The 14,354-nt window shown below is 46.6% G+C and overlaps 1 protein-coding gene across 2 annotated transcripts in view; it reads left to right on the top strand.

The window, feature by feature from the left end:
- The window catches only part of DOCK5 (dedicator of cytokinesis 5), a 73,296-nt gene that overhangs the window by 24,794 nt on the left and 34,148 nt on the right, over positions 1–14,354 (top strand). For both annotated transcript variants that reach the window (XM_069035507.1, XM_069035508.1), the window contains exons 6-23: positions 1,950–2,098; positions 2,783–2,918; positions 3,077–3,234; positions 3,881–3,962; positions 4,384–4,513; positions 5,331–5,403; positions 6,822–6,964; positions 7,562–7,687; positions 8,219–8,343; positions 8,436–8,534; positions 8,669–8,741; positions 9,556–9,659; positions 9,935–10,127; positions 10,895–10,992; positions 11,980–12,069; positions 12,434–12,534; positions 13,359–13,493; positions 14,187–14,298. In XM_069035507.1, coding sequence (XP_068891608.1) covers positions 1,950–2,098; positions 2,783–2,918; positions 3,077–3,234; positions 3,881–3,962; positions 4,384–4,513; positions 5,331–5,403; positions 6,822–6,964; positions 7,562–7,687; positions 8,219–8,343; positions 8,436–8,534; positions 8,669–8,741; positions 9,556–9,659; positions 9,935–10,127; positions 10,895–10,992; positions 11,980–12,069; positions 12,434–12,534; positions 13,359–13,493; positions 14,187–14,298 — 2,127 coding nt within the window. The remainder of the gene's footprint in view (positions 1–1,949; positions 2,099–2,782; positions 2,919–3,076; positions 3,235–3,880; positions 3,963–4,383; positions 4,514–5,330; positions 5,404–6,821; positions 6,965–7,561; positions 7,688–8,218; positions 8,344–8,435; positions 8,535–8,668; positions 8,742–9,555; positions 9,660–9,934; positions 10,128–10,894; positions 10,993–11,979; positions 12,070–12,433; positions 12,535–13,358; positions 13,494–14,186; positions 14,299–14,354) is intronic.

Below are 14,354 nucleotides of genomic sequence, written 5' to 3'. Positions count from 1 at the left end.
CCGAGGCCCTGCAGAGATGTGGGGATTTTCCTCCAGTAGGTGCTCCTTGCTCAAAGAAATGAGCCCACAGTGAGTTGCCTTATTTTAAAGGTGATTAAGGTAAATTAAAAAGTCAAACTTGATTTTTCTTCAAGCGGTAATGAGTTCAGCCTGTGTAGAATGGGCTCCAATACTTTAATTAAGAAGAGTGAGTTTAAATGAGCTCTAATCACTCAGTGCACCCAGAGCAAATTTTCCTATTGGAAATTTCACCAGGCCACAAATAGGTTGTGTTTGTGTGCCATGAAACCACAAGAATTTGTTCCACCCTCTCAATTTAATGAGAAGTTCTACGTGATGGTATTACTATGTAAAAATAGAGTTTTGTTCCCGACATTTTTTATTTCTGAATAACTTTCAGATCCCAGCCTCAGAATCTGTTTTTTTAATGAGCAGAAGTCTTTCATGTTCCTGTGCTTAACCAATATAAGTCTTAAAATAGGTTTGGAAAATGTTGTGGTTTAAAATGGATTTGAGTTTATTTTATTTTCTCTGCAGTACGTAGTAAAAGAACTTTAAAAGAAGCTAAAGGAGGAAGGAGGCATTTGAGGAGAAAAAGGAAACATGAGGGGATTTTTTATTTTGGCAGCATTTCATTTCACTTCTTTAATTTCTGTGGGTTTCATTGCAGCATTGGCTTTATCTCCACTGCAAAATAAATATAAAAATGGGGAGAGTTTTTAATTGCTTTACTTAATAGGAATTAGCTGTGGAGATAACTCAGGTCAAATTGAGGTCTGCTCTGAAAATTCACACAAATTGCCTTCTCTTGTAGGTATTTTTATGAAAGAACGTGTTTTTTCTTTGTTTATTAAATATATCTCTGATATCCTTTCTATGCAGCTAAAAACTCAAGTAGCCCCTGTCAGCACCTTGGTGTTCACCCAGATCAAAGGGAAGATTGTTGTTTATCCCTTTAAGTGTGGGGGAAATAGGAGTGATTTCTATAATTCATGTTGGGATGAGAATGGGGAAATAACTGAAGCTGGCTTCTCTTTGTGCTGTGGGGGAGCAGGGGGGGTTTGCAGTTCACCATTAACAGCTCCAGAGCCCAGTGAGCACCAGCAAAAGGGCCACTGGCTGGGGGGAGATGGGCCCCAAACCCTCCCCACGGCATTTTAGAGCTGAACAACCTCATCCTGTCCCAGTAATTCCAAATTTGTGGCACTTCCCTGTGAAAAGAGTCAGAATCCTCCCAGGAACTGCCTCACTGTGGTGGCACAGAGGGGGTGAGGCCTGGGCTCCCTTTTAATGGTTTAAATTACTTACCTGACACATCTAAAAGCTTATTGACTTCCCTGAGCACATATTGCCACAAGCAGGGTGGGTTACCTCACATCCACGTTTGATTACATCCCTGGAGCTTGGAGGTGCAGGAACAAGGTGTGTGGATGGGACTGATTTCATGAGGGTGCAACCAGGAAAGGGCCTGGGAAGTATTTTCATTGATTAGAGATGGTCACAGAAGGGATGGCAGGAGGGAACTCTTCACCAAGCAGGTTTTGATGTCCTGTTCAAAGTCCTAGAACACAAAGTCCTAGAAATGATCCTGTGATCATTTAACATCATTTCTCTGTCCCTGTTATAAAATAACCTCCATCGGAGCAGTCTGGAAGTGCTGGAAAGCACCAGAGGCCTATTTTTAGTGGGTGAGGTTTTTCTGAAATAATGTCCCAGGGAAAGGTGAAGCCCTTGAAGACACTTAAAGATCTTAAAGGCACTTAAACCTTGGCAGTGCCAAGTGCTGCAGAATTTACTGCATGGGCCTGATCTTGTGGTGTCATAAAGGGCCAGGTATTTTTAGTTAAATAAAACTCATGTGGTTCTGGAGCTGCACACATTTCAGAAGGGTTGCTGAGCTGAAGTTTCCAGGTTTGCCTTGCTTAAAATTGCCTCTTTTTTGCCTGCAGAACAACAAGACCACTCAGTTCAGGCACGTGCAGCAGCTCACCTACAGCCTGATAGAGTGGAGATCCCAAATCCTCTCCGGGACCCTGCCCAAGGATGAACTGGCTGAGCTCAAGAAGAAAGTCACTGCCAAGATTGACTATGGCAACAGGTGAGCTCCAAACTGTGCCTGGAAGGCAGGGGAGAGTCCCAAACCCCACGAGAGGCTCTTAATGCAAAACTAGGCACTGAATTAGGCTTAAATTTTTCCTTGGAAAGGGTGAAATGGCAGCTGTGAGTCCCCATGACAACGTGGCCACCTGGCAGTTGGTTCTTGATATGCCATGGATCTCTGTGCCTTGGCAGGAATTCTCCTCTCTTAATTCTGCACAAATCCTGGCACATGGTGGCCTTTTCCTTGGAGCCCAGTTTGTGCCTGGATTTGGATGGTGGTGGGGAAATACTCTGCTTTATCAGCAGCTGAGGGGCAGGATTCCATAGGAATCCTCGGTGGTTTGCAGTCTCCAGGACTCATTTATCTGCTGTCAGCCTTGGTGCAGGTCCAAGAATAACAATCAGATGCAGGCCATGAGCTTGGTAAATACTCATTCACCTTTGAAACAAAGCCATTTAAGCAGGAATAAGGGAGATGTCACTTTAGGATGGAGTTACCTGACTAATTCCTTCTCCCTTTATTGGGAAAATGGGGGAGAGATGTATTTTGAGCCAGGAAAACCAGCAGTGAGTGAGGTTATTACAAGGAGTGGGGTTGCTGAGCACTGGCAGCCCTGAGCAGTGATTTGATCTTTGCTTCTTACACATTCTGGCTTTTTTTTTGTCTCCTGGGGCTGTCCAGGATCCTGGGCCTGGACCTGGTTGTCCGAGATGACAACGGGAACATCCTGGACCCAGATGAAACCAGCACCATCTCCCTCTTCAAGGCCCACGAAACTGCATCCAAGAGGATTGATGAGAGGATCCAGGAGGAGAAGGTACCTCTGGTGTCCCTGATTTGCCCTCTTCAGTCACTGTGCCCACTGTATTTTATATTCCTCTTGATGTTGTGCTCCTTTGGCAGCAGAACCAAATTCTCCTGTGTTTGTTCATCGTGGAAATACAAAATTTAATGGAAATATGAAAATCTTTGCAGTCCCTGCAGCAGAGTTTGGACCTCCGGGGGCAGCCAGTATTCAACTCCACACACACGTACAGCCTCTACGTGAACTTCAAGAACTTTGTCTGCAACATTGGGGAAGATGCAGAGCTGCTGATGAGCCTCTACGACCCTGATCTCTCCAAATTCATCAGGTAGGGGCTTTATTTTGTAGATTCTTAAGGAATTTAGTCAAGGTGATCATTCTGAAGAAGTCAACAGGGGTTAGAAAGGGAGATCCAGCAGATGTTTCCGAGTTCTGTTAGTTGCTGCCTCAGTTGGGGGAAAATTAGTTCCAATTACTCTGGAATTAGTTTCAGAGAGATAGGAAGTCCAGGCCCTACTTCTTAAAGCTGAGCATTTCTGTGATACACCAGCCAAAATCCCAGATTGTCTTTATATTCTTAATTTTCCCTGCTGTGGTCACAAGCCTTGGTGAAGCATCTGATTAATTGTTTCCCAATAAACCATGGATTTACATGGTGTGTGCTGTCCAGTCAGTGCCAGTTCACATCTAAAGAGTTGGGGAAGATATGAGGAGCTTTATCAGGGAGGCAGTTCCGTGTCAGGAACACTGTGTGTCCGTCTCTGCAGTTATCAGGAGTTGGAATTGTCCAGGCAAGCAGCTGCCAGGGCTCACCCCATCCTGCCTCCAGTAAATGAGTCACTTCCAAGGCATTTTGGGATAAAGGATTTGTCAAATATTCCTAAAAGATCAAAATGCTTTGGGGCTTTTGCCAGGAAATGGGGAGTGTCAGGTGTTGATCAATTTAAATTTCTTTTTTCTCCCTTTCTTTGCAGTGAAAATTACCTGGTTCGTTGGGGCAGCAATGGGATGCCTAAAGAAATTGAGAAACTGAATAACCTCCAAGCAGTGTTTACTGTAAGTCCAGAGAATGCCAGGATGGGTTGGATTGGGAGGGACTGAAATCCCACCCAGTGCCACCCCTCCCCTGGGCAGGGACACCTCCCACTGTCCCAGGGTGCTCCAGCCTGGCCTTGGGCACTGCCAGGGATCCAGGGGCAGCCCCAGCTCCTCTGGGAATTCCATCCCAGCCCTCCCCACCCTCACAGAGTAGGATTCCTTCCCAATATCCCGTGTATCCCTGCCCTGTGGCAGTGGGAAACCATTCCCTGTGTCCTGGCGCTATGAATGTCTCTCCATCCCCCTCACAGTCTCCCTCCAGATCCAGAAGGCCACAATTTTTACCTGTGTATAACCCAACAAAACCTCTCTCTCCCTGTGTCTTCCTTTCCACTCAGAAAGAACATTGTGATGGAACCTGCTTTGAAATCTTTTTTAGGACTTGAGCAGTTCTGACCTGATCAGGCCCAGGATCAGCCTGGTGTGCCAGATCGTGCGGGTGGGGCACATGGAGCTGAAGGACGGCAAGAAGCACACCTGCGGGCTCCGCAGGCCCTTCGGCGTGGCAGGTGGGGCCTCGGGCCTGGGGGACACCAGCACGGCCCAGTAAACCCAGGGAGGGACTGGGACAGTGGGCTGGGAGCTGGGAACTGTGTGCTGTAAATGCCAGCACAGCTGGGAGCTGCCAGGGGCAGCATCTCTGCTCCAGAGCGGAGAAATTGTCCCCTGCAGGACCTTTAATGAAGGTTGTAGTTGGAGATCAAACACTGTCACTGCTCACTTTTGTCACCTCCTACAGAGATAACAGGCTGCCACGGCTGCAGCAGACTTATCAGGGCCTTGTCAGAGAGGGATTTGCTCCTCATGGGATAAAGCTTTAGGTTCTAAAGGAGCCAGACTCCCAATTCTTATTTTATTCCTGGGATTTCTTGGGAAGGGACTTGCTCGAAATCGAGGGTGGAAATCAATTTGCAAAGAAGCAGCATTTGAATATAAGTGGAATTTCTTTGCCTTGAAATGCCCCAGTCCCACCTGGTTTTTCTCAAAGGGTGTGTTTTACCAGAGTGTATTCAGGTTATTCACACTCACTGCTGAGGGCTGACCTGCACATCAACAAAAAGGTGCTTTTAAAAAAGTTAAAATGAGAGTGATGCCCTCTATTGCTGTCACAGAATCCCAGATTTTTTTGGGGGTGGGAAAGAACCTTAAATCCCATCCCGTTCCACCCCTGCCACGGCAGGAACTCCTTCCACTATCCCAGGTCGCTCAGAGCCCTTGTTTTGAGTGACACTGGCCCAAGATAAACCCTTGTTGTTTCCATTCTGAGAGGGGAAAGCTTTCTGTGGGTTCCTGGCAGCTCTGAGTGATGCTCTGGTGTCGTTGCAGTGATGGACATCACTGACATCATCCATGGCAAGGTGGACGACGAGGAAAAGCAGCATTTTATCCCCTTCCAGCAGTGAGTACTGGGCTCCAGAGCTCTCCCCACCTCTGGCTAAAGCAGTTGTCCTTTGGGGAAGGGCAGATTTGTGTGGGAGCCTGGCAGAGCCCCAGGGGCTCTACAAACAGATCAGCTGATAGCAGGAGTCAGCCCTTTGCAGGGGGAGGTTTCTGGCACCCCTCAGGAGCTTTTGTTCCCCTCGGTCTCTGTGACAGACTCAATTGCTTGGGGACTTCGGCAGGGCAGCTGGAATCTCTGGGTACCTGTGGGGTGAGGAAGAGGAGCACAGAGCAAAATAATGCTGTGGGGACTGGGGGATGAGACTTTCAAAATTACTGGGGTGTTGAAAGGCAGGATTTTCAGAGAGACTGAGAGGGACCCAGCCCTTTGTCACTGCTGTGTGGGACCCCTGCGCCGCCCCTCCCCTTCCCACAGTTCCATGTCAGGGTCAGTCAGTAGGGAAAGGATTTCTCCCTCTTCTTGGGGAAGAAATTCCAGCCCCAATGAGTTCTGCATTTCTGCACTGAGAGTTAGACCCCTGTGTTTGTTCTGCCTGCTCTGACTGCTCACGTTCTTCGACACGTTGGAGTAATGAAAATGGAGCTTGTTTGGGTAGACTCGGCCTTGTTGTTACAGCCCTAAATATAGCAAAGCATTGGCTGCAGCCATTTGTTATTACAAGGTATTTTCAGGGGAGATTTGGGGTTCTTCCCCTGCCCTTTCAGGGCCTGGAAGGATGGCTTTTCCCTTGAAGAATGATGTTAGTCTGCTACTTTTTTTCTGTGGGTTTGTTTGGTTATTTTTTATTTGTTTAGAGTTTTTTTGGTTTGTTTGTTTTTAATTGTTTTGGTTTGGGTTTTTTGTGGTTTTTTTTTTTTTTTTTTTGCTTGTTCGTTGGATTCGGTTTTTGTTTTGTTGGTTTGGGGTTTTTTCCCCATTTTTCTTCTGCTCTAATGAGGCTGAGGTCAGACCCCCAGCTGGACACCAGGATGGGCAGCCTGTGGAGACCTCGTTTGTCCCCCATTATTGATGCTGTGGGTACAGTCAGGGTCAAGATCCAAACCTCAGTAGTCTTGTTTGTGATGGGTTCATCACGTAGGTGATGTCACAGCAGGCATTAATTTATATTAATTTATATTAATTTACCAATGGTTAATCTGCATAGGGACAGCTCTGAGGCAAACCTGAAGTCAGGGCTTAAATCCTCAGGTCAGCGTTACTGACCTTAGGCTTGAGGGATAAACTGTGATGCATTTCCTAGTTTGAAGGTTAAGTGGATTTTGTGCAGGTGAAGGAATGAAAATCCCCATGGAATCCTTTAAAAACCCTCGCATTTGTTTGGAAAACAGCCGGCTGTTGGCCAGCCCTCTCCTTGTGTGTGCTTGGTGTCAGTCTGTCCTGCTTCCTGATCCTGTTTTTGTGGCCCTCCTGCCCAGGATTGCCATGGAGACCTACATCAGGCAGCGCCAGCTCATCATGTCCCCCCTGATCACCTCCCACGTCATCGGCGAGAACGAGCCCCTCACCTCTGTCTTCAACAAAGTCATCGCTGCCAAGGAGGTCAACCACAAAGGCCAAGGTGTGACCTGGGCTGGGGAGGGTTCCCTGCTCTCCAGGGGAATAAATGTGTGGCGAAAGTCCAGGGATCAAGGTTTAGTGGAGTTCAGTCCCTTCCCCGAGCCCAGTGTGTGCTCTGTGCCATCCCTGTCCCGTTGTCACCCCACCACATGGAGCTCAAATCCGGATAAAACCAGATAAAACTTGCATGGGAACAGCTCCTCCAGCTCCTCTCTTGCTTGCTAGTAATATGTGTAAGGTCAATATATTTTAACACCTTTGAAATAAAACCGTTTTATGGGCTTGAAATATTGGTAAAATTGGATATTTGTGTATCCCAAATGGCTTTGGGATTAAATCACGTTATTCCAGATTTTTCTGGTCTTCCTTGGGTCAAGGACACACGATATTAATCTCTGAAAGTTTAGGGTTTACTTCAGAGAATCTTCTTGCCCAGTAAAGTCTTGCTCAGCATTAGGGAGGTGGAGAACTGGGCAAGAGAGTACCAGCTGGGGACATGGAGTTCTCATGAAAACACAGTTTTCTGGAAGCACAGGCTTAAATTTCATGGGCTTGTAACATTTTTTGCAGTAAACAAGTGTTATCTCCCTTTTCTTAGGTCTCTGGGTCTCCCTGAAGCTGCTCCCTGGGGATCTGGCTCAGGTTCAGAAGGATTTTTCCCACCTCGTAGACAGATCCACTGCAGTGGCTCGAAAAATGGGGTTCCCTGAGATCATCCTTCCTGGTAGGTCCCATGTGCCTCTGCATTCCAGGGAGTGAAAGAGCCACCTGAAATTCTAGAATTTCTGTCACTAAAAGATTTATTAAAAAAAGAAGATTAATTTTTATCTGAAAACTTCTTATTTTTCTTCAAATTTCCAGATTTTTTTTATTTTTTTGTAACAAGAAGTGAAAAACATGAGTTTCCTTTCTTATGGTAAAGTGATGGTTTATGGAGTTTTTGGGAGAAAATTCTCTTTAGTCAAAGGGATTTTTGTTGCATACGGCTTTGACCCACCCGTTCAGAGTGGATTTAACCCTACAGGGCTCATTAAGTTAAAAAAATACATAAGGACAGAGGTTTATAAAAAGGAAAATGGTTCTTTTTAAAAGATTTTGTGTAATTTCAGATGGGGATGAAATAATTTTATGTCGGGTGTCGTTAATTAGCAAAAAGTTAAGAAGAAAATGAGGATAACGTGGCAGCCAAGGATGTTAATGTTAACCTGTTGAACTGGGAATGAGCAACCAGCTCGCTGAACACTGGGAATTGCAGGTGATGTTCGGAATGACATCTACGTCACCCTGATCCAGGGGGAGTTTGACAAAGGCAAGAAGAAAACCCCCAAGAACGTCGAGGTCACCATGTCCGTGCACGACGAGGACGGCAACCTGCAGGAGGTAGGACGACCTCTGACACCCTCTGAAGATTTACCATCAAAATGCTCCATATTTACCTTTTTCCCCCCATCCCTTTGTGGTTTTGCCCAAAGAAAGCCATCCACCCTGGTGCTGGCTACGAGGGAGTCTCTGAGTACAAGTCTGTGGTGTATTACCAAGTCAAGCAGCCCTGCTGGTACGAGACCGTCAAGGTACGGCTCTGTCATTTACTGTGCTCCTGCCTTCGTGTAGAAACCAGGACTCCTTTAGAACCAGCACCAGAACGTGCTGGGGAGGGGCTGGGGACAGGGAAAATGCTGTGTTTTCATCGTGCTCTCCCCTGCAGGTGGCCATTGCCATAGAGGAAGTCAGTCGCTGCCACCTGAGGTTCACGTTCCGTCACCGCTCGTCCCAGGAGTGTGAGTACCAGGGAGGGACACCTGCAGGATGGGCTGTGCTCTTCCCACTCCCACTGAGTGTAGAACTTGCATTGCTGTTCCCAGTGTTGTGGATTTTTTTTTTTTTTTTTTGCTGAGTTTACTTATTCCTGGTTTTGTGGGAAGTAAAAAAAAAAAAGGCATTCAAATTGTTTGTAGCTGAAGTTTGGTGCTGGTTTTCTTCTGAAACTGAAATTTGATAAGGAGCAACATTTTAGCCCCCCCAAAAGACAGTTATCAATGTTTGTTACTGCTTTGGCTTCTCAGTGTAGGGTGTTGCTTTCAATTTATTTCACAAAATTCACTGCAAGGCCTGGTGGGCTCCTAATGATCTTCCTAGAGGAGGATTTGTAATTAGGTTAATGAAAGGCTAATGAGAGAGTTAGACCCAGAAGTTCCATCAGATCGCTTCAGAGCCCTGAAACTGGATCAATAATGTGAGACTCAGCCATTGAAAGGCTCTCAAAGGCACCTGGTTATGGAGGCAGTGACATCCTTCCACATCCACAGCTCACAAACCCAAATCCCAACCAAAATATCCATGGAATTCTATATCAGAGCATCATTGAATTGTTAAGGTTAGAAAAGACCTGGAAGATGAAGGAGTCCAACCATTAATCTGTTCATCTATCAGCACAAAAACCTCTGAAATTGTGTGTGAGATGCTCCAGAGAGGATGTGTTTGTGTAGCTGCAGTTAGCTGTTAAATAAAGCTGCTGATGTGGTTGGAGGGCTGCATTTTGGATTGTAGGACGTGAATAAGACAATTCCTAATGAAGATTTCTCCTGTTTGCAGCCAGGGACAGGTCTGAGAGAGCTTTTGGCGTGGGCTTTGTGAAGCTGATGAACGCAGATGGAACGACACTGCAGGATGGCAAACACAATTTGATTGTTTACAAGGTAACCTGGGCATTTCCAGCCTTGTCTCGTGTTTAACTCATCACAACTCTCTCCTGGCTGATTTTCCAAGCAGTAGAAAGCTACAAAAGGTGTGTTTGGGGTGGGAAATCCTCCTAAACTCTGCAGCTTTGGAAAGAGCTCAGTTCATCTGCGGTATGGGCACTTTATTCCCCGATATCAGAAATCCAAACACTGATAGAGATTAAAAAGTGCTTAAACCCCGTTCTGCTTTTCACTGGCACGTGACCCTTCTCTCTGCTCTGTCCAACCAACAGGGTGACAACAAGAAAATGGAAGATGCCAAGAGTTATTTGACCCTTCCTTGCACCAAAACGGAGATGGAGGAGAAGGAGGCTCCTTCAGGGAAAAACCTGCACCCTCTGGCCAACTTCACCCCCACCAAGGACAGCACAAAGGACAGCTTCCAGATTGCCACGGTCATCTGCTCCACCAAACTCACCCAGAACGGTAGGCCTTGTGCTGGGAGTTGAAATGCACAGGGCATTTTCTTCAGGCAGGTTTTTGTGTGTGGGCAGAGAGCTTCAGCTTTAATTTTGCTGCTCATTTGTCAGTGGCAGCCCTGTCCCATCAGGCTGCCAGAACAAGCTCCCAGGATGTTTGTGCAGCCTCTGGAAACCATTTCACACAATTATTGGTTCCAGACTGCCACTGTTAAACCCAACAAGTTTGCTGGCACGTGTGGAAATGTCGCCTGTCAGTGATAGTGTTTTGTCAGAATTTTAAGTATTGAAGGTTAATTCCCTTCTTTCCTCTGCCTGTTCAGAGAGCAGCAGCTGGGACTGAGCTCCCCAGGTGATGATGTGAATTAACTCTGCCTTGCTGCCAAAGGGATCAAAATAAAGAGTGATCTGTGAATGAGCCCAGCATGGGCTGGTAAATGATGGGAGATTTCCAGTAGCTCTGGAAGGCTCTTGGGATAAGCCATACACTCTAATAAAATTCCTGGCTGGAGATACCTGCTCTTGAGTCCATAAAAAATCCTGCAGAACAGTCTCCAAATGTGTTATCAGATGGCAGCCAGGTTTCCATTTATAGCAGAGCTTCCCTCTCTTGCCAAGACAAAAGAAGCACCTCAAGGTAACATTCTGTACCTCAGGGTGACTTTTCCTTGTGCACTGACTAAAAATAACCCCCAGCCTTGCTCTGGGCTGCTGTGCAGCCGTTCAGTCAGCTGGCAGCTGGGATTGCTGACTGCTGCTTTGTGTCCTTGCCAGTTGACCTGCTGGGATTGCTGAACTGGCGCTCCAACTCCCACAACATCGCCCACAACCTCAGGAAGCTCATGGAGGTGGAAGGAGGAGAAATTGTGAAGGTATTCACAGGGATTTGAGCCTCCTTGGTGCACAGACTCTCGTGTGTCAGCCTTTGTTGGACCTGAAAGGTGTCTGGGTAGGCTGGGAGGGCAGTTCTGGGTGCTGCAATGGGAGAATCATCAAAGCATGGAATGGTTTGGCTTGGAAGGGACCTTAAAATCAGCTTTTTCCACCCCCTGCCGTGGGCAGGGACACCTTCCACTATCCCAGGGTGCTCCAATCTGGCCTTGGACACTTCCAGGGATGGGGCAGCCACAGCTCCTCTGGGAACCTGTGCTCCACCTCTCGTTAGTGGAATTCACCAGAATTACAGAAGTTAGATATTCCGGGGATCAGGGAGAGGGTGGTGACTTTATTTTCCCCGTTATCCTTATGGAATGACAGATACATCCAAAGCCTAACTTAATTTTCAACTCCTTTGTGATTGAGGAGGGACTTGCTGTGAATCTGGGAGCAGAGACAGCCCAAAGATCTCATAGAACACTGTGGGGAATGGACCTGAAATGGGGGGAATTCCCACAGAAAATGGTCTGGTGGAGGATTCAGGAGGAGGTCTTACCTGCAGAGAGGGGTTCCAAGAGTGAATGTGCTGGGATTATGCAAGGTCCTGGTTTTATGGAGCAGCTGAACCACTGCAGTTAATGCAGTGTCCCTGCAGACAGGCTGTGTGCAGGGTCCTGCCTCGGGACAGGGTTGGGGCTGGCTGGGAGAGTTCAGGATTTTAATCCTGGGGGATGGAAAGGCGATAGAGCAGCAAAGTGGGGCCATTCAGGGCTGATCAGAAAAGATCTGCCTTGCTATAGAGGTGATCCTGGCAATCATGGCATTAGCACAGGGCTCAGATCCCTTTGTAGATGTTTTCTCATGGACAGGTTTTACAGTCCAGCCGGGCTGGAAGGGGAGAAATGATCCAACTCCTGCTCTTGTGCAGGATGCCAGAAGCAGCTGCCTTTCCCCACCCTTTTACTGCTCCTTTTCCCCTCTAGTTTTTGCCAGACACCCTCGATGCACTTTTCAACATCATGATGGAAATGTCAGAAAATGAAACCTATGATTTCCTGGTGTTTGATGCCCTGGTGAGTGAATCTTCTGTGGGTTCAGAATTTGTTTTCAGCCACATTTCCAATCTGTTCCTGGTGATTCCTTTAGATGAGCCATTGGTATTTTGCTCTAGAAAGAAGTTATATTTAAACACTTCTTAAGGCTTTTTCAGGACTGAAATGCACTCAGGTTTTTTAGTAACCACAGTGAAAACAGCAATAAATTGCACACACAGAGTATTTAGTGACTGTTAGAACATGAATAGCACCCTGTAGCATTAATGCAGCTGGTAAAACAAAGAAAAACTATAACCCAGCAAAACAAATGGAATTAGAGGTTGTTCTGTTTGAGTTAGACTGTGCAGCTCTGTGCATCTGTTTCCTTCTGGACTTTTGGCAGGTATTTATTATTTCTTTGATTGGAGACATCAAGTTCCAGCATTTCAACGCTGTGCTTGAGACTTACATCTACAAACACTTCAGTGCAACCCTGGCCTATGTGTGAGTATTGGTCCCAGACCTCGGGGTCTCCCAGCAGTGTCACTGAGGGCTTTGGGGATGACATCAGCTCTTGGTGATGTACTTGATTAGGTAATTTTTGATGATGTTAATGTGATCAAGGCAGCAGAGAGCAGACTTCCATCCCTTCTCTGCTTTCAGGAGAGAAAAAGTCCTTCTTGTTGCTCTTTTTGCCCTGTAAAAAGTTCTGTTCTGAGAATTTTTCCTGTCAAAACAGACAGAAAAGAGACTTCTGTCATGGATCTTGGCTTTCCAGCCCCTTGATCAAGCACCCCTCAGCCAAAGGTCATCACCCTTGTGGTAACAGAAGTGAAAAGTTAAAACTGAGGCCAAGAGGGATGGCAAAGCCAGAAACCAAACTGCTTTTCCTCTCTGAAAATCTCCTCTTAATTTTTACTGATCCACATGAATTCCTGGGTGTCACCCTGAAGGAAACACAATTTGAAGTCCCCATCTCCTGGAATGTTTCTTCCCTGCTCTGCCACACCATCTCTGCTTCCATGGATTTCCTTTCCTCCCTCTGCCCCACACGTGGGAATGCTCACACGGGGAGAGGGCGTCAGGCCCTCCCCCTGGGGATGGGTTTTCCAGCTTCCTGGAGAGCTCCTTTTAGGGAAAAAGAAAAGCAGATCAAGAGGGTGGAATTTGTAGACTTCAGCCCAAGATTTCAGGAGGAAATGGGCTGTGAGGAGGAGCCCCTGTGGTGTTCATGGGGCTGCAGTTCCTCTCTGGGATAAGGAAGCTGGGCTTGCACAGGAACTGAGCCCTGCCTGGATTGGTTCCCATTTTTTGTTTTATTTCCAAAGGAAACTCACCAAAGTCCTGAACTGCTACGTGGGGAATGCTGAGGACTCCAGCAAGACAGAGCTGCTCTTTGCAGCCCTGAAAGCCCTGAAATACCTGTTCAGGTTCATCGTGCAGTCACGGGTGCTGTACCTGAGGTGGGTCCAGCCCTTCATCCCTGTGCCTCCTCTGGGAAACCCACTGGAGTTTCTTCCAGTAAACACCACTAAAGGGGATACTCTTCATCAAATCCTTTATGGCTGACTTATTAAGAGGATCTTTCTGCCCTTTGTCTGCAGCTGGAGCAAATACATTGAGCAAAAATTAAAACATCAGATTGGAAGGAGAAAAACCTTTCAGTCCCCCTTAGCATGCAATGAGCAGCACGTGGTAGAGCTGAAAAGGAACCCAATTTTTATTTTTATAAAGTAAAAGGTGGAATTTCCTCCTCATTTTCAGAAACTTTAAGAAACAAATACACAAATTGTTAGGTGAGGTGGGGATGATCCATTCTCCAGCTGGGGTAAAATCAATGACAGTGGTTTCATTGCAGCTTCACATCATCTTTTCAGAGATTCACAGTGAGGGTTTGAAACCCTTTATTCATGTCCCTTCTGGATTTTTTTCCTGTTTAATACTTGGAACCCAAGCAGGATTTGCTGCAGTGGCAGCTTAAAAAGTGCAGTTTTTCCCCTATGACAGATTCCAGCAGGAAATGACTGCAAAATCCCCAATTCCATTTCTACTCCCATGTCTTTGAGGAAGGAGGTGGCATTAAGACGTTGTTCCACAGGATGAAATCCTGTTCCAGCTGCTGGATTTCTGTGTGTAACTGACCCTGTTCTTTGCAGTGTTTATGGGAAAAGCGAGGATGGGAATGAATTCAATGATGCAATTCGCCAGCTCTTCCTCTCCTTCAACGTCCTCATGGACCGGCCCCTGGAGGAGGCTGTCAAGATCAAGGTGAGCAGAATTTCCAGGGAAAAGTAAAAATCTTCAATTAGATCAACTGGTGCAGT

This window comes from Aphelocoma coerulescens, chromosome 22, assembly GCF_041296385.1.
Source record: "Aphelocoma coerulescens isolate FSJ_1873_10779 chromosome 22, UR_Acoe_1.0, whole genome shotgun sequence".
In the NCBI taxonomy this organism is placed as follows: Eukaryota; Metazoa; Chordata; class Aves; order Passeriformes; family Corvidae; genus Aphelocoma; species Aphelocoma coerulescens.
This window is presented reverse-complemented; position numbering and strand designations above follow the sequence as displayed.